This window comes from Sus scrofa, chromosome 13, assembly GCF_000003025.6.
Source record: "Sus scrofa isolate TJ Tabasco breed Duroc chromosome 13, Sscrofa11.1, whole genome shotgun sequence".
In the NCBI taxonomy this organism is placed as follows: Eukaryota; Metazoa; Chordata; class Mammalia; order Artiodactyla; family Suidae; genus Sus; species Sus scrofa.
Window position 1 is genome coordinate 91,267,822 of NC_010455.5, and position 24,157 is coordinate 91,291,978.

General features: G+C 46.5%; 2 protein-coding genes across 11 annotated transcripts in view; both read left to right on the plus strand.

Moving 5' to 3' along the window:
* MED12L (mediator complex subunit 12 like) overlaps positions 3,767-24,157 on the plus strand; it is a 354,280-nt gene continuing 333,889 nt past the window's right edge. For 7 of the 10 annotated variants that reach the window (XM_021069612.1, XM_021069611.1, XM_021069610.1 and 4 more), the window contains exons 1-2: positions 4,241-4,512; positions 5,369-5,592. In XM_021069612.1, the coding sequence (XP_020925271.1) occupies positions 5,494-5,592 (99 nt within the window). In that variant the 5' untranslated portion in view covers positions 4,241-4,512; positions 5,369-5,493. Of the gene's footprint in view, positions 3,995-4,015; positions 4,513-5,368; positions 5,593-24,157 lie in introns of those variants that run through there. The other 3 variants (XM_021069608.1, XM_021069614.1, XM_021069607.1) reach the window with 3 other exon arrangements.
* Positions 4,050-4,814, plus strand: LOC110256335 (basic salivary proline-rich protein 3-like). Its single transcript, XM_021069815.1, has one exon. It carries the CDS (start codon positions 4,050-4,052, stop codon positions 4,812-4,814), a length of 765 nt encoding a protein of 254 aa, XP_020925474.1.

Here is a 24,157-nt window from a genome sequence, read left to right on the forward strand (position 1 = left end):
GGCTCATGTGCTAATCGGTAAGATAGGGGATAATAGGACCTTTGCTTCTGAAGGGTCAACACTTTGTTTCTGCTCCTAGTCATTCTCTACTCTCATGTTTTGAAATCTGTTCAGCAAATATGATTGTGCCTCTGCCTTTTTCTGGAGAAAATGTATTCTCCACCTCAAACCTCATGAAAAGAGTTTTGAGGGAACCAATGGCCTGGGCACTTAACCTCTGTCTGCTGCAGTTAACATGAACCTGACCCAGACTTGAGACCTGTCAGGGTGAAGAGCCGTGGCCTGCAGAATGTGTCCATGGTGGGCCAGGAGAGATGGCTGGTGAGAAAAGGCCTGCACCAGAGTATGTGCAGGCAAAGGACATCTGTGAATTTCCTACTGACAAAACATAGGAAGAGAAAGCCAGCTGTGAGCTGTCTTAAAGGGACTTTGTCCAAGAGCACAAAAGGGGTCCCAATGATGAGAGGCTCCTTGTAGAATTTTGAAAGCCAAGGCTTGCTGACAGAACATAAGCAGCTAGGGGGGGTTCTTGTTGCGGAGGGATCTTTGAGGAGTCCTTGGGTATGAAGGACCCTAAGAAAAAGGGTCGCACCTCTTTCTACAAGCTTTTAATCACTTGTCAACCCACAAAACTGCCCTAGAGATTTAGCTCCATACTTGGAGGATAAAGTCCTAGATGCTTTAAATGGTTTAAGACTTCCTCCTTCTCTGGCTACATTTGAATCCCTTTCCCTCACCATCTGTAGTAAACTTCCATGGGTGCTTAACTCATCTCTTTTTACTGGGCTGAGGTCTAAGCTAGGGCCTCTCTGGGGAGCCTCTGGTGTTCTCTGAGTAATTTATGTTCTATGCAAACTGTTTCCAGGCCCAGGAGTGGAAGGGCAGAGAAAGTCATTAGACAGGTAAAGATAAGATGCCCCTTGTAGGCACAGTAGCAAATGAGACTCACATTACTCCATGAGAATTTAGGCCTATCTGCTGTATTAACCAGCGCTGTGAAGGAAATTCAGGCACAGCAGAGAACACGTGGCTTTATGTTAAGCTCACCATGTTAATTGGCCTTAGTGAGCTTAGAGACAGCTCTGAAATGGAAGGAGAGAAAGAGGATAAAGTGGGGATGGGGAACAAGACTATTCAGTGGGGCAAGTTTGAATGCCTGCTTATAAATGATGAGGTATTAAAAGAAGAGAGTGAACATTTCTGGAAAGATAGCCAGAGGAACCAAAAACACTAATTTGAAAAGATAACTGTACCCCCATATTCACAGCAGCACTATTTACAATAGTCAAGATATGGAGACAACCCAAGTATCCACTAATGGATGAATGGATAAAGATGTTGTAGAATATTATTCGACCATAAAAAAATGAGGAAATCCTACCATTTGTGACAATATGGATGGCCCTTGAAGGCATTTTGCTAAGTAAAATAAATCAGACAGAAAAAGACAAATAGTGTGTGATCTCACTTATATGTGGAATCTAATAACAAAAGCAAAATCAAAACAAAACCAAGCTCACAGAAAAAGATCAGACTTGTGGTTACCGGAGGCAGAGGATGAGGGACGGGGGAAATGGAGAAAGGTAGCCAAAAGATATAACTTTTGGTCATAAGATAAATTAATATAGGATGTAATGTTCAAAATGATGACTGCAGTTAACACTGCTGTATGATATATAGGAAAGTTGTTAAGAGAGTAAATCCTAAGACTTCTTATGACAAAAAGACAACATTCTTTCCTTTTTCCTTTCCTTCTTTCTTTTTATTGTATCTGTATGTGAAGATGGATGTTAGGTGAAACTATTCAGTAACAATATTTGTAAGTGGAACCATCTTGCTGTATACCTAAACTTGTACAGTGATGGGTGTCAATTATTTCCCAATAAAACTGGTGAGAAAAAAATAAGAGAATGAAAATTAAGTGCTAAGAGTTCTAAAAGAACAAAAGGATGCTTTTGTGCCTCAAGAGTTTTTTGTGGGCTTCATTACAGAGTCCGGACTCTAAGGAATGTCCTTAGGTGGCTATCAGAAAAAAAAGGGCCTGGGAATTTCATATTTGGAAACAGGAGTGAAAGCGAACTGGGGTGAGGCATTAAGGCAAGTCGGGTTGGTAGATGATGGTGGGTTGTGAAGAGGGCAAATGCCAGGGTGAGGGAGGCAAACCCCTGGGAAGTCTAGGTAGTAAAAAGATGATTTCTGAGGAATTGTCTCAGCATACTCAAAATGTCACTTTTTCTTTTTAAATGATGAGAGGGAAAAAAATCCATGCTAGAGTGTCTCAGAACAAGGGAGGGGATTTCCTGTTGTGGCTCAGCAGTTTCCATCCCTCGCTCTTGCTCAGTGAGTTAAGGATCCCACATTGCCTCAAGATGCGGTGTAGGTCTCAGCTGCAGCTCTGATTCCACCCCTAGCTTGGGAATTTCCATATGCTGCAGGTGCTGCCTTAAAAAAAAAAAAAAAAAAAAAAAAGGTAGGGAATTAAGAAGGGAGACCAGCAGAAAACTGTCTTTCACTTTTACCCAAACAGTAGACACACTGCTAACTCATTTTGATTTTAAAGTCTTTATAGTTAGATAGCATTTTGAGTCCTTTACAAGTTTTTTCCTTTGTGGAGGACAATTGGAGGCCAAGATATTCTAAAGGAAGAATTTAGGTTACATCTCCCTACCAGATTTGTGTATCAGCACAAGGCATACCCAAGGTACCATCAGTGATCAATCTATCCACACACCTACTCACCCACCTAGCATCCATGCCACCAGCCAACAAGCATTTTTTTGAGAGCTCGCTATAGGCCAGGTTCCATGTTAAGTAACTATGTTGCAGCAGTGAACAATTACTGTCCCCTCCAGTGTATGTCACTGTTTCGGGGGGTGGGTGGAATTAAAAGAGAATGGCAAAACCTTGGTAATTGTCACAGATGGGAGATGAAATCTTGGGGGTTCACTATGCCATTTTTTCTGTGTAGTGTTCTGATGTATTGACAATTTTCCTAATAAAATTAGGTAACTGTCTAATTGCTGTTTCTCAAGCAAGGAATCTCGATTTGATGGATGCTTATACCCCAAGCGCAAGTTCAGCTTTGAAGTTACACCTAGGGTATAAATGGAAGAGAAATCCTTGGGGGAGGGTGCGGAGAGCTGTCAGGAAATGCCTCTTGGTGGAAGTAACTGTTTTCTAAAAGTACTTGCTCAGACTGAGTAAAGATTTCAAAAACTACAGGCCTGACTTGGCTTCAGGGAAGTGCTTTGGGAAGTGCTAATAGGTCAGAGTCGGGAATGAGGAACTAGCCTCCTACAAAGTTGCCATGCCTTATCTACCCTTTTCTCACCCCTCCCCTCCATCCTTTGCTCAAAGTCGGCAGTGTTAAGTAGATCATTAGGGTTAGCCAGCATCTCCTGAGCACCTACTATGTTCCAGGCACTGTGCAAAGGCTTTGGGTTAGATTCTGCTTCCATCATCTTATAGAGGATGGAACTAGGAGTCTGAGAAATTCCTTAAGGTGGGAGAACCTGACCTTATCGGGCAAGGGCATTTCAGGCCTTCCAATTCCAAGTCGTGGAGAACTGATCAGAAACTTAGGATCCGGCAGAGTTTGCTTTGTGGCTTTGAGCAAGCCACCAGGTCTCCCTAAGCTGACTTGATTTCTCTATCTATAAAAAGAGTACAGTAAAGCCTTGTAATTTTAAAAATTTATTTTATTTTATTTTTTTTAAGGATCAGAGACCTTTACTGCCAAGACCCTGGCACGAAGCAAGGGCTCCATAAATGGCAGCCATCATTCTTGGCCGAGCGCATCCTCCCAGGCGCGCCTCCCGTGAGGTCCCTCGGGACAGACTGGGCCCGCCTCCGCGGCTCCGGTCTAGCAGTGCTCGCGGCAGGTGGCCCAGCATCTGGGTGCCCACGCCCCAAAGCGAGCGGGGAGCGCAGGCGGATTGGATGACCAAGGTCTCCCCTGGAGGATCCCTTCCCTCCCTCCGCAAGCCCGGCGCAGGTGAGGTTTCCGGCTCAGGCCGAGGGGACAGCGACTTTAGGAAAGGTCGAGGAGGATGGCGCAGGCTGCGGCCGGGAAAGGGATCCTGGGGGCGCCCTCTCCCTTGCCCAGTTTCACCCCAGGGCCAGCTCCGTCGCCCCGGCCCGCGGGCTGCGCGCTCTGCGGCTGTGAAAACCCGGAGAGGCGGATCGGAGCGCGCTCGCAGCCAACTCCTCCGCGGTCCGGCAGCCGAGCTGGGCATGCTCAGTGCGGCCGCCGCGCCGCCGTCCGCCAACTCGGAAGCTCGCGCTCCCGGGCCGTGGGGGCGAGAACGCCGGCGGCGGCGAGCCGGCGTCGCCAGCCGCCCCCAGACAGTGGCAAACTTCGCGGCGTCCCTGGAGCTCTCCTGGCCGAGACCGATACCTTACAAATCAGATCAAAGCCAGTCCTCCCCCCATCCCAGCCCGAATCATGGAGGCTGCGGCCGCCCAAGTGCCGCCGCTGTCGGCGGCCCCTGCCCACTAGCCGGGGACCAACAGGTAAACTGTTGGGGGCGGGGGTTGGGAGGGAGGAGGAGCTGCGGCTGGGAAGAGGGCGGCTGGCAGGAGGAGCTCGAGACGCCCGCGGACTAGCTGCCCCCGTCGGCTCTCGCTGCCAATCCTCAACCCCCCTCCTTCCCCAGCCCCTGGAGGGGCAGCAAAGGGTTAAGTCGGCCCCGAGCCACCGTGAGCACGGCCCCCTCCAGCCGCCGCGACCGCCAGCAGTGCGCCTCGGCGCCTTCCCAGAGCCGCCGAGGGGACCCGAGCCGCGGATGCGCCACCGGAGCCCTGTGGGCGTCTAGGAGGCTTTGACCGCTTCCTCACCGTCCGCATCCCTGACTCCCTCATTCCCTCCAGGCCTCTCTCCTAGGCTTCCCTCCTTCCTAGCCAGGTCCGCGCCCAGGTGGCGAGGTCTGCGGGGCGCGTGGTGGCGGGGGAAGGTCTCAGCCGAAGAGCGGGGCAGGGGCGGGCCGCTCCGCATTCTCTCCCTCGGGTAGGAGGGCCACCCTTTCCTTGGGCGAGCACTTGAGCCACCCGCCTGGGGCGCCAAGAAAAGTTTTTTTTTTTTTTTTCCCCCCCCGTGCCCTTCCCCCACCCTGCGCCGGGCTGGGTTGGTTTGGGTCCATTGGTGAAAAAAGTCACACGTTCCCATCAGCTGCTCCTCCCCCTGGGGACTGGGTGGAGGGGACCGGGGGCGGGCGCCGCGGAGGACCCTGGCAGACCTCCAAGCCCCTCCGGTAGCGGTATGTCCCAGGGGCTCCAGCGCAGCGGGGTGCCAGCCTAAGGCTGCCCCCATCAGTGCGTGTCTGCGTGCCGGGCAGCGGCAGCATCCAACCTGCTTTATTCCTGCCTGCAGCGCCACAGCGAGCGAGCAAGGAGGGGGAGAGAGGGAGTCTGTCTGCAAAGTGCTGCTCCCTGGTGCTCAGAGGCGGCTGCTCCAGCTCCAACTCTCATTCATTTCGCCGGTTAACATGAGAGATCATGGCCGCCTTCGGGCTTCTCAGCTATGAGCAGAGACCGCTGAAACGCCCCCGGCTCGGGCCGCCCGACGTCTACCCGCAGGACCCCAAGCAGAAGGAGGTAAGGGCGCCGGCGGCCTCTCCCGCAACTGGAGCCGCGCTCCGCAGCGCTGACCCGGGGCCAAGTTGGCCCAGCGGGGCATCGCCGGCGCTGCGGGGGAAGGGTCGGCAAGCGGACTGGCGGCGGGGTTTGGGCTGGGGGCCTGGGGAACCCCCGGCAATGGAGACGGAGCAGTTGTCAGTCTCCGCGCTCCACTAGGGCGCTAGCTAGCTCTCCCGGTGCCGGGTCGCTTCCCTGTTCCCGGGCCTTGCACAGCGCAGCCGGGCGCTTCACCCGGTTCTTCCTTGCGGAAACCCTCCAGCTCCCTTTCCCCCGCTTCAGCCTGCTTTATTTTTCTCCCCGCCGCTTCGGTAAATCCTCGTAAACTTTTTGAAAAATGTTGGAATGTGGTGCATCCGACACAGGTCTTGGGATTTGCGCCAGCTGAGCAGGGAAGGGGGTGGGGTGGGAGGAAGATCCTTTCTGTTCGAATTTTCCAATTTAGAGTGGAAGTCGTTTTTATCGAAGTGATGGAATATTTACTCTTTGGACGCACTTCTGTTTCCCCTCTCCCCATAAAAAATCAATGTAAAAGGGAAACACTAATTTTCATCGCCGGGCAACTGGCTTAATTACTGGAGGCTGTTTTGTATATGTAAAAGCAGTCGGGTTACCTTGGAAGGGACTAGGTTCCTGAGCTGTTAATTTCTTTGAATGAAATTAATTGGAGAAACCTGACTCTTGCTCTAGATACACTAGCTTCAATGGCTAGAGTAACCATGACATTTTGTAGCCATGTATATGTTTGTAGTTAACAAGTAATTATGTAACAACTCTTCAGTTATAATGATCACCCCTGGCTACACAATTTGCCCAGGGATTTGCCTTTTTTTTTTTTTTGAAGATCACCTGCTACCCAGCTGTGCTTTCTGAGTTTGCCAGCTGCAGCCCACCCATCCTCTGTTTTCTTGAGCTACACATGAAGTGAGCCTATTTCAGAACTTCTATTTCTGGGAATCTAAAAACCTTCTGTTAAAAGTTAACAGGCTCACTGACATCGTAGAACCAGCTTTCTGAAGAAGGCCAGGAAGGGTCCCTAAGACTTCCTGTTTGATAAATGTGTCTATTTCAATACTAGAGGAAAAATGCTTGTTTTGGTTAAACTTGGTTAATGTTTCTGAAAGATAAGGAGTGACAACTTTCAGAAGTTTAGTACATTAAACATGTTTGGGCATCTGTAGAGTAATTCAAATTGAAGCTGGGAGGGTTTTACAGGTGGTTCTCAGTGGAGCCTTCACCTAAGGATAGGAGTTTGATGAGATTTTGCAGATTTCTTCCCCATTCATTTCTCTCCCTAATACCCTGACCAAGAAAAAAGTTAATTGTTCCAGATGAAATAACACTAACAAACAAGTATAAAGAAAGTTAATAATTTAAAAATTTGTGGTAGAAAAATTCTGAAAGTTTTCCTTTGGACAGGGACATAGGCCTGTCTTTATCATCTTGTAATTAATTTCTTGTCACATCTTTCCAGAGGGTAGCATAATTGATAGCATCTTCCCAGTTAAGGGATAGTGGCCTGGGGGGCCATGTGGGATTATTTAGTATTTACTGTCATGTTGACAGTCATTTAGGATTGGGGCCTCTATGATTCTGAGAAAAAATAATTTTGGATTTCAAGGTCTTATGACATTTTCTGGAACTTTAAAGGCAAAAGTGACCTAGAGCCCACTTTCCATAACTTCCTTATGACAAACTGAAAGTGAGGCCTAGGAAAGCTTACTTAAGGTGTGTGGTAAATAAGCAGAGGAGTTGGGCTATCAAACCAGTGTCTATGTCAAGACCAATACAGTGTGAAGGATGATTTATGTTAAATTGTGTTGTTCTGATGTTATTCCATTTTCCCCGAGGCAACCAGCATTTTATCTCTCTGGAGCAGAGTCAGAGTTGTGTGTAGCTGTAGCCAAATTTGAGTACTATATGAAACAGGTGCTTGGCTGTTCTTGGGCCGTGCTGTGGTGAGCTGTATTTTATCACCTTTAGTCATTCATTGCCTCGGGATTTCTCTCCTATCTCTGCCTCACCTGTACTTTTATTCTAATGTTTCTTTAAAAATTTTTAATTTTTAAAAATTTTATTGGAGTATACTTGACTTAGAGCTAATGCTTTCTTTAAATTAACTTTTAGGAAACTTTTTATTTCCTAGGCAGTAATACACAAGATGTCATGTATTTGAGAAGGTATACACATATACACTTACATAGGTACATATATATAAATTTATATCAAATCATGTATATGTCTCATTTAAAATATTTATTTATTTGATATTATACACACACACACAATTATTTGTATTAAAACAAGACCATAGCTGCTAAAGCTAAAAAATTCACCTAAAACCACTGGTGTAGTCTGTCAGAGAGATGTGTTTCACCTTGTGGGAAATGCTGATAATGGAGGAAGTGTGGCTTCCAAGTTGGGCAGACCTGAATTTGGATTCTGGTTCAGTCTCTTTGCATTTGTGTGGCCTTGGGCAAGCTGCATAACTTCTCATTTGTAAATGAGTGTAATTGTGCTGTTCAGAAAAATTTGAGAACCCTGATTCTAAATGCATTACATTTTTGTGCTCAAAACTCCCCTCCTGGTAGAAGCTATTCTCATTAGTGTCGCTATAGCTTTTGTTGTTGTTACCCCTGTGCTAATAGTGTTCTGGAAAATAGTTCTCAGGGGATAGGTTGGAACCCTTGAATAGAGACCCCCTGCAGAGAAGTGGGGATGGGGTGGGAATTGGAAGCTTTAACCTGCTTGATTGATGAGTCTATTTGAGAGCTTACAGTGCCTCTGTGCCTCAAGGACTTGAGTATATCTTGTGTTATAATACTTTACCCTCTGTCTTCAAGACTTGACAACAGGACATCAGAAAACTGGGAGCTTTCCTTGACTCCTTCTCCCTTACATCCCGTAATACATCTATTAGCACATCTTGTCCAGTTCAGTTCCCAAATAGCCTCCCAATCCATTCACTACTTTCCTGTTTCACCAATATGCTCAACTTCCTTTCTTCCCTCTGCCCCAGGGCTCTTACACATGCTGCTCTGTCTGCCTGGACACCTGTCTGCCTCCCCCTCGTTACCACCTCGATCTTCTCATCAAAGCCTGTGGTTAGGAGGGTAGGCTCAGGAGCCTGTGTGTGTGTTTGGGTTGAATCCTGGCTTGGCCATTTGCATATGCTTTTTCTCCCTATGTCGTCTTATTCCCTCCTGTAGAGTGGGGATGAGAATGTCATTTGCCCCTTAGGGCTATGGGAAGATTACATGGATAATACATGTAAAACACCTAGACCAGTGTATGGCATGGATTCAGCATCCAGGTATTTGCTGTTATAAACTACTGCCAGTAGTTTCTGCTTCTTCATCATTCACATCTCAGCCCAGTGACCTCCCCAGAGGCCTTTCTAACATAAGTATATAGTTTTAATTACATACACAGTTACATGTTCCCCCCTGCCCCGACACCCCCCACTAATGGGTTAGTTTTGAGAGGGTGGGAATGAGAACCATTTAGGAATCACTTCAGTACCTGGCACCCAGTGCAGTTAGGATGCTGGGGTTATGGATATTTGTAGGAATGTATGAATGAAAGTGGGAATGGATGAATAAAGAGAGATCTGGTGACCGAGGGGTGTTAGGGAAGGTCTAGGTTAAGGCAGAAATTATCCTTGCTGTCCACCTCAGAGGACGTGAAAGCAGAATTAAACTCTAGAAGCAGGAAGGAAGAGGAGTTTTACTTCCGGGGTTGAAGCGGCCTAGACAGCTGAGTAGTAAATGTTTTCAGGAAACCAAAGTAGTTAGACAAATAGGTTGGGGCAATAGTGAGATTTCTAGGTATGAAGAGCTGGAGAACCCTATCAGCAGGGCTCTGGGGGAGGATGTCCTGGTGTGCACTGCAGAGGCTGCCCAAGGACAAGTGGAGCACAACTCGGGTGGGGGTGGGGGTGTCTGCCTGTGTATAATTGACACACCTGTAGGGCTTGTTAAAAACAGATGGCTGGGTTTTTCTGATTCAGTAGGGAGGTGGGGCCCCCATCATTTGCATTTCTAACAAGATCCAGGGTGATCTGATGCTGGTGGTCCAAGGCTTCACTTTTTGAGATCCTGACCTAGGGAGAAGGTGGCATTCAGTTCCTCAGGGGCTGGAGAGTTCTTTCTGATGCTGGCAGGGCAGGAGGAGACATTTCTATGTGGCTGAAGTTGCAGTAGTTTGGTCTAGCATCCAGCCAGGCTAGTGTTTGGTAGGTTCACCCAGAAGTTGTGCTCTCTTTGAGCTCAGATCTAAGGGAATGAGTGGGAAGTCTAGTCCCCTCTCTATTGGCTTTCTATTACGCTGGGACTAAAACTCAAACTCCTTACCTAGGCCTTTGAGGCCCTGCTCCTCTGGCCCTTGCCCACTTCTGCAAGCACTGCCTGTAGCCAGATCACCTGGCTTTGTGCTCTGGCTGCATCCCTTACTGCCTATTTGACTCGGATCTGACAGATCTGGAATGGGGTTCTTATTTGTTCCTACTTCACAGGGTTGCTGGGAAGATAAAATGAGATTTGAAGGGTGCCTGGCTTGCAGATGGTGCCCAGTGCAGGTCAGCTACTATTAGTATAACGTCTCCTTCATTAAATGGTCCCCAGGCTTCATCGTATTTAGAATAACATCCCTAAGACCTGCCTTTGGAGATGTGGCCCCTTCCTGACCTGCTCAGCCCCTCCTGGCAGGATGGGTGGGACCAATGGCCACCTCTCTCTCCTAGCAGGCCAGCTCTTTCGTGTCTAGGTTCCTGTCCCTTGCTGCCTTTGCAGTCATGTTTCCTGTCATTTACTTGTGGAGACTCCCTGGAAAGGAGGCCTCCCTTTACCCCATCTTCTTTCATCCTTGCTAGTTCATTATCTTGTGTTAATGTGTTTTGTAGTGCTTGTCACTGTCTGAAATTCCCTTATTAGGATCTTGATTCTGTCCCTGGTCTTCCTCCCACACCAGGATGTAAGCTAAATGAGAGCAAGGGCTTGTCTGTGGCGTGCACAGTTGTGAACTGCCTAGTGTGTGGGATGAGACTAGGTGCTCAGTAAATAGTTCTCGAGCAAATTAATAAAATGCAGAAAGAACTCCTAACCAGCAATTGTGAGTATTTATAACACTTAACTGTCCCAATGCTGGTTTAACTTTGGTAATGTCTGTTTTCTTGTTAGCATCTAAAATTCTTTTTTTTTTGGCTTTGCTATTTCTTTGGGCTGCTTCCATGGCATATGGAGATTCCCAGGCTAGGGTCGAATCGGAGCTGTAGCCACTGGCCTACGCCACAGCCACGCAGGATCCGAGCCGCGTCTGCAACCTACACCACAGCTCACGGCAACGCCGGATCGTTAACCCACTGAGCAAGGGCAGGGACCGAACCTGCAACCTCATGGTTCCTAGTCGGATTCGTTAACCACTGCACCACGACGGGAACTCCAGCATCTAAAATTCTTAACATATTAAATGCTTGTTTTAGCAACAGCTGGGGAGGTAGGGTGAGAGGACGTGAAATTTTGTTTCTTAATAAATTTTGAGAGTGTAGATATTGATAAAGTTGGCTGGGAAGAGAGGACAGGTTGACCAATTGTCCCAGGGACCAAAAGTCAGAGATGGTTAGGGAGAAAGCTGCTTCCTGAGATGAACTGGCTGGCCTCAGGGCCCCATCAGAGATCCCCCTGAATACCAGTGTTCAGGAGGGTCATTTGTATATTTAACTTATGCCTCCTGAGAATCTTAGGCCAGAACCAGTGTAAGAACCACTGGGTCAGAGGCCCTGCTTCTTCCACTGCTCACAAGAGTGTTGCCCCAAACTGTGGCTGAGGCAGAGGAACTCAAGGGGTTGTCATCTCTCAGGGACTGCCAACACCTGCAGCAGCACTGTCAAAGATGCTTGTTAAAAATGCACCCATGCTACCCTGCCTCCACCCTAGACCTGCTGAATCGCAATTTCTGGGAAAGAAGTTGGGAAATTTGCATTTTGAACACACTTTGGAGGTGATTCCTAAACACATGAAGTTTTGAGAACCACTGCTTTAGTTTGTGTCTTTACTTGTAGAGACCATTGTGAATCCCCCTTATTTCACCTGCTCTTTAATATTTGATGTGTTGGAGTCTTTAGACAAATACACTACTCAAAGTATTAGTATATTCCAAATGCATTTAGCTACTTTCTCTGCTGAAGTTCTGTTCTGATACCCATAGTTCCCAGCATAGGCTTGTTTTCTGTCAGCAGTACGTGTTTTATGACAGAATAGAATTCCATGCTTGAAATACTCACAGCTCCCTTCTGCAAGCACTTCGCTGAACTGGGGTACAGGGGAGCAGTTCTTGCTTTGTCCCATGAGCATGTCCTTTGAACTTATTGGAGGCTGTAGAGGTTATGTTTCACTGTGGGCCTGGGTTCTCAACCAAGCTCTTTCAGAACTCAGGTAAAACTGTTAACTTGGAGTGCAGCCACCATCCTTTAGCCTGTTGGATATTTCACTTAGACTGGCACCTGTAGAGATACAATGCGATTCTTAAGAAAATGGAGGGCGAAGAAGTGAGGTCTGGAGGGCAGACTGCCTTGGGTGAGCACTGAGTGGGAGAAGATGAGGATAAAGATCCTAGGATTTTAGTTGAACCACTTAGCAGTCATGTCATGTGTCCAGATGAGAACAAAGCAGAAGTAAAAGAATGGAGTGAGTGGAAGTTGGAAACTCCAAAGATGTTTTTCTTCTGAAACTCACTTTCTTTCTTTTTTTTTTTTTTTTTTTTTTTTTGGTCTTTTTAGTGCTGCACCCACAGCATATGGAGGTTCCCAGGCTGGGGGTCTAATCAGAGCTGTAGCCGCTGGCCTACGCCACAGTCACAGCAGCACCACATCTGAGCTGCCTCTGTGACCTACACCACAGCTCACGGCAACACTGGATCTTTGACCCACTGAGCGAGGCCAGGGATCGAACCCACAACCTCATCGTTCCTAGTCAGATCTGTTTCCGCTGTCCCACAATGGGAACTTCTGAAACTCGTGTTTAATGAGGTTCTGAACCCCAGTTGTGAGGCTTCTTAAAAGACTAGGGAGAAATTAGAGAAGGTGGAAGTGTCCATAAGAAGAGTGAACATGATTAAAGGTTCCCTTTCCTAGTGTACTCCAAGCAGTGGTGAAAGGAGCTGGTTGACTTAGCCTGGATGAGGGTCTGAGTGGGGAAAGCTAGTTGGGGGTAGAAATCCAAGGGAAGTGCAGAGAAGGTGCCTGCCTCCTATGCATTCCAGTCTGAGAAGGGAACATCAAAATGCTTGGGCTTTTTACTGTCTTGAGATGATTTCTGAAGTTGGGCAATGATGGTGACAAGGGAGTTTCTTACATTATCCTGTTTTCGAAATTTTGCATTAAAAAGAAAACTGTCACTATGTTACACAGTAGCAGGATTTCTACTTTTCATATATAAAATATACATATACACATAATCTGGAAGGATTATTTACCCACATGTAAGACAATTACTATCTCGAGGATGGGTTTAGGGGTGACTTTTATTTCCTTTTTTGTACTATATTCTACACTGGAACAATAAATGTGCACACCATTGTTATTGGTAGAAATAACTTGAAGAAAAACTATTAGGTAAGTCTGATTGGGTTTACCCGAATGCATCTTTGTTGTTGATTCCAAACCAAGCTAGAGCCCTTTTAGCCAAGGATTAGGCAGAGGGACCTTGAGGGTGTAAATATAGTCACGTATGACCTGCCAAAGGTGTGATGAGGTTGGGTTAGGCTGTTCTGTGAGCATCCCACCTCTGCCACTTTGCAGTGTGATTTGGGGCACTGTGCCATTTTCCTCAGCTAGGACCTGGAGAGAATAATGCCTAATCATCTAGTGTTTTAAATGGGAAGGGCACTGTAAACTTAATTGATACCAGATGTTGAGGTATAAATTTGGTGGTGTGCTAGAGTAGGCTTGTACCAGCTGTTATTAAAATTTCAGGAATTTGGTGAGCTAATTAATAGCATGCTGGTAGCTTGAAGTCTGGCATTGTGGTGTATTTACACCAAGGAAACTGCAAATGCTACAATTTTGTTTTAGCTTTTTTGAGAGCTGGTTGTTAAATATTTACCAGTGTAGTGCTAGGTATAGCTGTATGGGCCAGAGGCCTTGTTGCCTACTTCACCATCATTCTTATCCCTGCTTTCCCCTGCCTGCTTCCCATACACACACAATTTTATTTTATTTTATTTTTGGGAGTTCCCGGTAGTCTAGCGGGTTAATGATCTGGCGTTGTTACTGCTATGGTGCAGATTAGATTCCTGGCTGGAAAACTTATGCATGCTGCAGGCATGGCAAAAAAACCCCCAAAAAAACAAAACCAAAAAAAAAAAACACCCCAAAAAACAAAACCCAAAACTTTTTGTTGTTGTTGTTGTTTAAAACCAGATCTTCACTTATTAGCCTCTCTTGCAGCTTGGAGTGAGCATATGACTGAGTTCTGGCTGAAGAGATTTAATGGAAATCTGCTTTGTGACTTCTGGAGAAGAATATTCCTTGCTGAAAATAGTACAGGTGCAGGGGAGAGTGCCTTCTCAATGCCCTGATAGCTCCTTAGTTTCCTATCTTTGGAAAATTAAAAAGAGGATATGATAGTTGGAGCTAGGGCACCTGTCGTGTGACCATGAGGCAACAAGCCTGTGGATGGAAGGTGGAGATGACTGAGTGGCTTTATAAAGTTGTTAAACTACTGAACTGGCCTCAGGACTGCACCCCCCTGCCTCCCCCGACTCCTTGTTAAATAAACCAGAGAGGTCCACATGGTTTAAACCATCGTTGGACCAGTTGTCCATTTCTTGTAGCTGAAAGCTTTCTAATGTTGTCATGGTACTTCCCATTTACATTTTGGCCCCTCCAGATGATCACATAACCAGCCAGAGTTCTCCTAATCTCTGGCTTCATGGTAGGAGACCACCTGCATCTTGTCTGTTTGTCCAGCGCCTATCAGAAGCTGAGGGGAAGTGGAAACGGCTTCTTTATTTATTTCCATTTCTGGCAGAAAGAATTTTGGTGGGAGGGGAGGAAGAGAGCCCTCTTCTGTTTTATGTGGAGAGGGAGATTCTGTGGGTCAGGACTGTTTTTGGGGAGGGGGGCGTGGAAACGGGTGTGTTCTAGAGCTAGAAGGGAACTTAGAGGTGAGTTCTTCCTTCTCATTCGATATGAGCAAAAGTTTAGTCCCAGAGAGGTTAAAGTGACTGGTTAAGGCTGATCTTGGCCAAGCACTTTTGTGCACTGATTCATTCTTGCAACTTTACTTGGCGTGCCCTCTGTACACAGCCTCTGCTTCTGGTAAACACCCTCATGTTGCCTTGGCAATGGGAACTACTCATTAGGGCACCCCGTGCCTCTGTGAGGTCTAGGGACTGTTCAGCTTGCCATTTATTTGATCTTCTCAGAGCTTGCCAGACTCTTGTGTAGTGTCTCCCGGGAAGAGGGAAGAATACTCTGGAAGCTCAGGCACTCTTGGCTTCCTGTTTTGGGGTGGAAGGTTCCCAGCCCTGTCTATATCCTCTGATGTGGATAGTTCTGGCACTGGCTTGTGTGGGCTGTGTGGGGATCGAGCCTAATTTTCATTTTTTTGGTTGAGCTTCTCTTTTGTTTATGGGTAGTTCTCTTGGAGATACAAACGTACAAGCTGTGCCAGTTGTCCACTTGCAGGGAGCAGCACTTACATGGCGTTCTGTGTAAAGGGATCCCCCCTTAGATAGGAAATGCTAGGGCCTGAGAGGGGAGAAAAATTTTAGCCCCTGGGGTTTTATTTTCCATATTCTGATGGAATCATTACTATATATGTGTGTGTCTATGCCAAATAGATTCTGTCATTCAATCATGGTTATTGAGCACCTTGTTGGCACTTTGCCAGCTGTGGCTTCATGAGGACAGGGTCCAAGACTCATATTTCCTACTCTATCCCTGGCTTTGAGCACAGTGCCTGGCCCAGTCTTTCATGAATGAATGTTAAGAACATTGGGGTCCTGAACCCCCAGAGGCTTCAGTACAAAGCAGCGGTTTTCATCTGGGGTGATTCCCCCTCCCCAGGGACACTGGCAGTGTTGGAAGATATTTTGGGTTGTTACAGATATGTGCATGTGTGTGTACAGGTGTAGTGGTTGCTCCTGGCATCTAGGAGCCAGAAGCTGGGATGTTGCTAATATTTTCCAATGCTTCAGATAGCCCTCCACAGCAAAGGATGATCTGGCCTCAAATGTCAGTGGTTCCCAGGTTGAGAAATCCTCGTCTAGAAGGAGTGACAGACCTGTAAATAAAGAATATGTGTTTCAGATATTCTTTGAGGGGAATGTATAAAGTGCCATGAAGACGAGGGAGTGACCTACCTTTTGACAGGACCTAGTGGAGGAGGAGATTTTTGAGTCTTGGGCTTGGAGGATGTGTAGAGCAGATGGGGCTGAGGATGTGGGATAAAGGGTCCCAGGCCAGGAGGAACATGGGGTGTGGTGTGGGCCTGAGGCCTGGTGTGGGGCATGCAGGTTGGAGTGGGAAGAAAGGTGGGATCAAGATACGGGGGCCCTTGCATGCTATGCCGAAGCATTTGGACACTGGTGGAGTCTGCAAGGTACCTTTCAAGGGTGTTAAGGGAATGAGATTTAAGATGACCGAGGTTTGAGGTGGCAGAGCCTTTGAGGGTCACCGTTGGTGGGCACTGACATTCCGGGCAGGGGGGTGGGTGTATTAGTTTTTCGTGGCTGCCTAACAAGGTACCACCAGGTGGCCTAAGACAATGGAGATTTATTCTCTCCTAGCTCTGGAGGCCTGATGTCACAAGGGAGCATAGGTGGGTTTGCACTCCATCTGGAGCTCAGGAGAGAATGATTCCTTTCCTCCCCTGGCCTCTTCTTTGTGGCCACTTCTGCCTCATTTCTGCCTCCATCTTTACATGGCCTTCTTCTCTGTCTGTTCTTTTCTGGGTGTGCCCTATAAGGACACTTATTGGATTTGGGGCCCACGTGAATAATCCAGGATGATCTCATCTCCAGAACTTTAACTTAATTATCTCTGCAAAGCCCCTTTTCCAAGTTAGGTAACACTCACAGCCTCCAGGATTTGATAGAGATTTCTTTGGTGGGTCCTTTTGTCCTACCAGGCTTAGGAAGAAATTGCAGGAGAGGATTTAAGACAAAGGTTACTGGGATGGCAGAATTGGCTAAGTGGATGTGTAAGGTGAGAAGGACAAGTACAAGGTTATAGGGACATTTTTAGCTTAGGTCAGCGGTTCCCAAACTTTCTGATCTTGGGACCCCTTTGTGATAAGCCTTTTTGAGGATTCCACAGGGCTTTTATGTAAGTTTATACCTCAGTATTTATCATGTTAGAAATTAGACCTGAGAAATTTTAGAAACACGTATTTATTCATTTAAAAATAATAGCCTGATTTCGTGTTTAAAATGTTTTTTATGAACAATAATTATTTTTCCAGACTCCCCCAAAAAATTAGTAGAAAGAGTGGTGTTACATTTTTGCCAATTTCTTTAATGTCTGGATTCTCATCTCTAGTTCTACATTTAGTTCGTTAAAGTATGTTGTTCTGAATGAAGGAACTCCTGGGAACCACTGAGGTCTTGGAAATGGAGAAGACTGGCTTACAGGGTTCAGTAGGTGGGTGATTGATGGTGGCCCCCAAACTAACATGCCGTAGGGAACAAAAGAACTTGTTAATTTTTTAAGGTTGGGAAGGTGGGGGAGAGAAGGGTGGAGAGAATGAGCTCATTTCGTAGTAATACTTTCAATTTGAGATGCCTCTGGGGAATCCAGATTGAACTGTATACGAATAGTACAGTACAAATCTGGATTGGGGTGTGATTTGTGCATGGCTGGTTGAAGTCTGGCTATGGTCACCTGTGGAGAGTATGCGGAGAGATGGGGGAGCAGGCAGACTCTGAGGATGGAACTTTCCAGAGCTGGGCTTCCTGGACCATGGCAGCAGGAGGAAAGTTGTTAGGGAGATGGGTGTGGGGGTGACGAATGGTCCACAGGGAGAGTTAACATCTCCATTGGTCTCCGAGTTTAGCAGTTTCCCTCCCCAGGATCTCTGCATGTGGGCTTCCAGCTGCCAGGCTGCCTTCTCTTTATCACTGCACTGTGATGATTTGTTCCTCAGCACTCAGCACAATTTGTATTTGATTTCTTTGTTATCTGCTTTGTCCTCTAACCAGTGTAATTTCCATGAAGCAGGGACCATGTCCTTTTTATTACTCACTGATAACCAGAGGCAAGGAAGGGGTCTGGGATATGGTAGGGGTTAAGTTAATATTTGTTGACTGGATCTGGAAACAGGGTAGTCATTGTTAGCAAATGGTTCTTAGAAGCCCTGTACGGGGCATGGGGATGCAAGATATGGTTCTTACTCTAGAGGAACTCTGAGTAGATGGCAGGCCTTTGTGCAGGGCACCGAGTCATTAAAGGGTTCAGTGGGGGTGGTGGGAACCAATGAAGGTGGAGTCAGCTCTCTTGAGGATTAGAAAAGTCCTCAGAATTGTGGGCATTTTTCAGGTGACAAGGCCTTCTGGGCAGAGGGTATAAGCAAAGGTACAGGGATGGGAAATGGGACATAATCTTTAGAGGGATTGCAAGTAGCTCAGTAAAGCAAGAGTGTATTGAATCATAAACTTGAGCATGTCTATAGACTTTGGGGACAGTAGAGAGAGAGGAAGAGGTGGAAATTGCTGGAGCAAGGCTGACTTGTTCCTAGGGCCAGAGGACTGAGGTCTCACGGGGAGTAACATCTTGTGTATAGTATTACAGATTGCTGCCTCTGAGAAAGGATGGGAAGCAGGATGTACACAGGACTCCCTGTTTACCTTTAATTTTCTAAAAGCATTTCCAGAGTCAGTTTGAATGTACAAAGATTTTCCTCGGTAAGACTAAATTCAGCCTTCAACCCCCATCCAGTGTGCCACAGCTCAGCTATGCAAATGCCACCTTTCTGTCAATTAAAATTTGGTGGAATTTGCTGCTTTCCTTTCCCAGCCATTTCATTTATGGATTAATCTAATGAGGTTGTTGAGATTAGGATCATTTAAGGCATTGACAGCAGTGAAGAAATAATAATGTATTTTGTCTGAAATGTCATTGGAATTTGTTGCTAAGATGCTGGTTTGCATAAAGGTATAGAGGCTCTATCAAAACTATGTCCAAGGCAGTGCTAAATAATTTATATTTCTCCTGAGTTTGGAAAGGAAGGTTAATATTGACATTGCTTAGGTGGTTTTTTTTTTTTTTTTTTTTTTTTTAAGGTCTACACAGTACTGCTAGTAGTCAGCATGGAAAAAATATTTTTGGAGTCACAGCTGCTTTTACTCTTTGGTCAGTTTGAAACTAAGTGTCAACTCCTTGAAAAACAAAATGATTGTGAATTGGAGGGTACTATTTACATTTCGACTATTCACATGAGATCTGCTTTTAAGTCATTATTAAACAATCAACATGTTTTCGAAGTTATATTTTCATTGACTTGGCACTTGATATGTGCCTCCCACTGTCCTCGATGCTGTGGGGGTGTAGAAAAGAAATAGAAGTCTGCTTCTGTCCCCTCTGAACAGTGCTTCTCAAAATATCCGTGGTGAAGGACCAGTTTTTTAAAATTAATTTTCAATCTGTTGCAGACTGATAAAAATGTATGATAAAAATAAATTACTAGAAAAATGAAATGCTGCTTGAATGTAGCAGCAGTATCAGGTTGCTATGAAAGTTTCCAAGCACTTAACTCTCAATTTTTGCATATTCTTCTTGATGGCCGGTGGCAGTTTCAGACCACACTCTGAGTAGCACTGCTGTAGAAATTAACATCTGGTTCACTGATGCACAGAGAACAATTTTAAAGAGATGAATAATGTATTGGGTTTTGTTTATTTTAAAACTGAGGTGTGTCCTATACATTCAGTAGGGTGCTTTAAGTGCCACATTACAATCAAGACAGCCAGTGTTAATTGTGTTGGTTTTTCTGAGTGTGTTACAAGTTTGGTTTATGCCAGGCTCACAAACACCTCTTCAGTGGGTACTGTTATCTCCTTTTTTTTTTTACAGCTGAAGAAACAGGCCCAGGGCAGGCAGGGTGGGGGTTGGAGGTGGTCACTTCACTTGCTGCGTAATGATGGAGTCGGAGTTAGACTTCTGATCTCGTGCTGTAACCATTCTGCTCTATATATAGTGAGGCTAAAAATGCTGTGTGAGTTCAGAAAAGAGCAGGCTGAATACTTGGAGGTCTCCCTGGAGGATGTAGGGTGTGAGGGGGCAGGATCCGAGTGAGGGGGTACAGGTTGTACCCTTTCTTTCCTAAGAAAGAGCTGAAGGGGGGATAAGGGAGGCATGGGGGGAGGGGGCAGTGCCTGTGCAGGTTGAGCTTAGAGTCCTGGAGTCCTGGTGGGTTGGGGCGTGGGGGGCGGTGATGAGCTCATGAGGTCCTGCTGTCAGATTTATCTCACTAGCTCATGCCTGATAAATCCGGATGGCAAGAGAGTGGAGTCAGGGAGGCTGTGAGGGAGGCGGCTCTAGTAACCAAAGCTTGAGGAAAAAGAGCCTGACTGATCAGGGCTTTAAATAGGACTGGAGAAGAAGAATTGGCCGTTGGTAACAAACTGGTCAAAGGAAGTAGGAGAGGAGTGTGGAAGTGCTTTGATTTCTTGGACACTGTTCTCTTGGGATGGTAGTAGGTTCAACTCCTTAAGGATCTCAAAGCGACACAGTTTTGGTGCTCAGTCTTTAGCGATGTGACTGACAGGTATCTAGAATTACTTGATTGCTGAATTGGAAAGAATGTTTGGACCCCCTCCTCACTCACCTCTCCCTGCCCACCCCACTCACCCTGTGGTTACTTGAAGGTCTGATGACTCAAAGGGCTTTGGTTTATATCACTCGTCCCATGCTTTCAACCTTGCCTCCAAGTACCTGTCACTCCAGTACCTGCCACCTTGGTGGTGGTTAACTGTCAGGATTGCTTGGAAGGTTGGCCATGCTCCTTGGAAGAGGTGGGAATGAGGAAGTCTCCTGAAAATATAAAGGGTGGGGGTTGAGCATTGTTAACAGAAGTTGACTTTCAGTCTACATTTTCAGAGGTGGACATTTGTTTTCTTGGCTCAAAAGTGCAGGTTTAGCCTCTCTATTCTGATAAACAAATGAACAACATCACTGCTACCACCAGCAAAAAGGATTCCCTCTCCCAGGCAGGAAGAAGGGTGTTGTGCACTTTTACAAGATTACATCCATATCACCCAAGTTTTCCTTTTTTGTGAGTTTACAGCTCATTTGGTGGAAATCCCTCCACACACCTTCCCACAGGTGTGTGCGTCTAGCACGGGGTCAGGAATGCAGGTAGGTGCAGGTAAGAAGTAAACAGAAGGAGCCCCATTGGTTAGGGGGCAGAGTGAGTCAGTTCACTGGACAGTTCACTTCAGGGGACAGAAACCATGGCTTGAGTTTGTTTTTTCTGCCCTCAAATCACTGAGCCCTGTGGGAGGTAGATTCAGTGCTAAGTGAAAAATATGATTTACAGGAAGAGTTTACATTAAGATGTGATTGCAATGCAAGAATTGTGGGGGCAGTGACTTACCTGAGCAATGGGGGCTCCAAAGAGAAAACTGCCTTCTGAGGCTGCCTTAAATAGAGTTCTGGGCAGGATCTATTGGCTATGGACACCTTAAAGTCTCCTTTCCTGCTTTATGTTTATGCAAATCTAAAAGTTCAAGTATTTTTCTCTGGCATTTTCCTGACAGTTTTTCTGAGAGCCACATCCAGGTGTTTGATATCAAGGGTGACATGCATCTGAATGTGATTTGAATGTGAATTAATGGGCTACAATTATTTAGATAAGAGTGGAATAAATGCTAAGTATATTTGGATATAATTTGAATCAAAGTCTCTCCCACCTTCTGATGGGGGAGGGCCCGCCTGTCTCCTGGTTAAGGATGAGGGAGGTTCTAATGGGGAATCAGTCTCTCCCCCACCCCACCCCTACCCCAAGAGCTGTGTGTGTTCAGCATGTCGTCTTTGGTGGACATTTCCATCCGCTTCAGTGGAGAGTGACTGAGTCCCTGGACGTGTGCATGGTGTGGGCCTGGATATGCTGGCTGTGCAAAAGGTCCTAATGATAATGACCATGGTGAGCGCATTTTAAAGTGCCTAGTGGAGTTCCCCTCGTGGCTCAGTGGTTGACGAATCCGACTAGTAACCATGAGAACGCAGGTTCTATCCATGGCCCCGCTCAGTGGGTTAAGGATCCGGCATTGCCGTGACCTGTGGTGTAGGTCGCAGATGTGGTTGGATCTGGTATTGCTGTAGCTGTGGTGTAGGCCGGTGGCTACAGCTCTGATTGGACCTCTATGTGCTGCCGGTATGGCCTTAAAAAGACAAAAAGAAATTAAGAATAAAGTGCCTAGTGTGTACCTGTTACCATGCTGAGTGCCTCACATATGGTTTTCTCTTATTATTTACAATAGGCACATGAGGAATGTGGAGGTATTTCACAGAAAAGATTGGGGATCTCAGTGTAGGTTGATTGACATCATTCTGATTCCTCCAAGATCTCACCATTTTGGAGAACACACTGGACCTTCGGGGGCCTGATTCTCACATGGCCTCTTAACCAGTTCACTCTGCCCAATTCAGCCTCAGTTTCTCACCCTGTAAGTGGAGATCCATCCTGCCTGAGCCGTTTGGCTCTTACCAGGAATGGTATTCTTGTGACCATGATTTTCTTTTCTTCTCTTTTTGCCTGCCGCTCGGTACAGATGTGAAGATAGGACTTGCTGTTTTGTGTCGAGCTCATATCCTTTGGGTTGTGTCTGGGTCCCCACCGTTAGTGACTGACGACGGCCTGCAGGTGTGGTGTGGATAGGGGTGAATATTAATAGCCATGTAGACGAGGGTGGATGTGTAAAGAGCTGAGTTTCAGATGTGGCCTTGATGCAAATGTAGCCCTGGTATGAAAGGTGTTAGTGGGGGCAGGGGAAATGCTAGGTTGCCTTTTCTTTGGAGAGTCCTGCCTCCTCCACATCAGACTGGCTGCTTCCCTTGGCTCTCTCTGCAGGAGGCTGATGGCAGTGCCTTCTCTTATCAGCATTTTGGCTGCCCTGGGGAAACAGCCCACTCCCCCGCCTCTCCCCCTGCCTTTTCTTTCTAAACTTTTCAAACATCTATTAAGTGACCTAATCAATTAGAAGAGATCCGAACAGAAATCAGCCCCTACTGCTATGATGCAGAGGGCTGGGTGTCCCCTTATACAGAGCCAGGTGATGCTGCTTTTCTCTGCCACTGTAGACTGTGCAGTGATGGTTCTCTTGCTGCTGCCAGATGGCCTGGATCCTGATTTTGGAGGGTGGTCTTGCCATGAAGGAAAGAGCAGAGCTCCTCCCTTCCCGCCTCCATGTATGCTTTACTTTCCCAGGGCTGCCTAAACAAAATACCATACCTTGGATGGCTTAAAACAATGAAAAGGTATTTTCCCACAGTTCTGGAATTAAGGCCACATCCAGACGCCCTCCTTTCCTCCTCCAGTTTCTGGTAGCCACGGGCTTTCCTGGGTTATAGCAACATAACTCCAATCTCCGCCTCCATCTTCCCCTCTGTGTCTTTTCTCTTATATGGACACTAGTTCAGCATGACCTTAACTTGGTTATATCTGATGGACCTTATTTCCAATAAAGAAGGCCACAGATGTAGAGGTTAGGACTTTGACCTATCTTTTTGGGGTGCACAATTCAGTGCCTGCAGGGTCCATCTGTAGACCCTCTTCCACATGTCTCTGGTTGGGTCTGGTACTAGACTTTGCCCTCTGGGTCCCCTCCTGTTTTCTCAGCATCTTCAAGCCATCCACCATCTCCCTTACCACCTGTTACCTAAATTCCTTCCTTCACTGAATTTCTTCTGTGCCATTAAAACATGCACTTGGCTTTCACATGTTAGGTCTCCCTCTTCCCTTTGACCCCATTTTCGCATTTCTCCCCACCTTGTTCTCCAAGCCTTCCCCCAAAGCATCTTATATGCTCACTGTCTCTTTCACCTCCCACTTCTTCCTCTGCCCCTGCCTTTTGGGCTTCTGCCCTCACCATCCCACCAAGACACCTCTCACTCAGGGTGTTTACATTTAAAACTGAACCTGTGATCTGCTTCTCTTTCCTCCAAAATACCCCCAACACTACTGTACCCTATCTTAAGTGATCTTGCTATCCCAGAAATCTGGGGGACATTCTTTTTTTTTTTTTTCTCCACTCAATGAATTTTATTGCATTTATTGTTGTACAACGATCATCACAACCCAAATGTATAGCATTTCCATCCCAAACCCGGAGGACATCCCTGATAGCCTCACTCCTTGTCATTCCATCGAGCACGTCACCAAAAGCCCTAGTGAGTGGCCTCCCTAAATATCTCTCCATGCTTCCCCTTCTGTCCTTCTATCACTGTCACTACTGTCTTGGTCCTACCTACCATCATCTGATGCCTCATCTCTTAAGAGAGCCTCTCATTGGTCCTAATCCTCTTGCCCCT

Coding starts and splice junctions, on each gene's coding strand:
- LOC110256335 (XM_021069815.1), top strand. CDS start 4,050: ATGGCGCAGGCTGCGGCCGGGAAAGGGATCCTGGGGGCGCCCTCTCCC.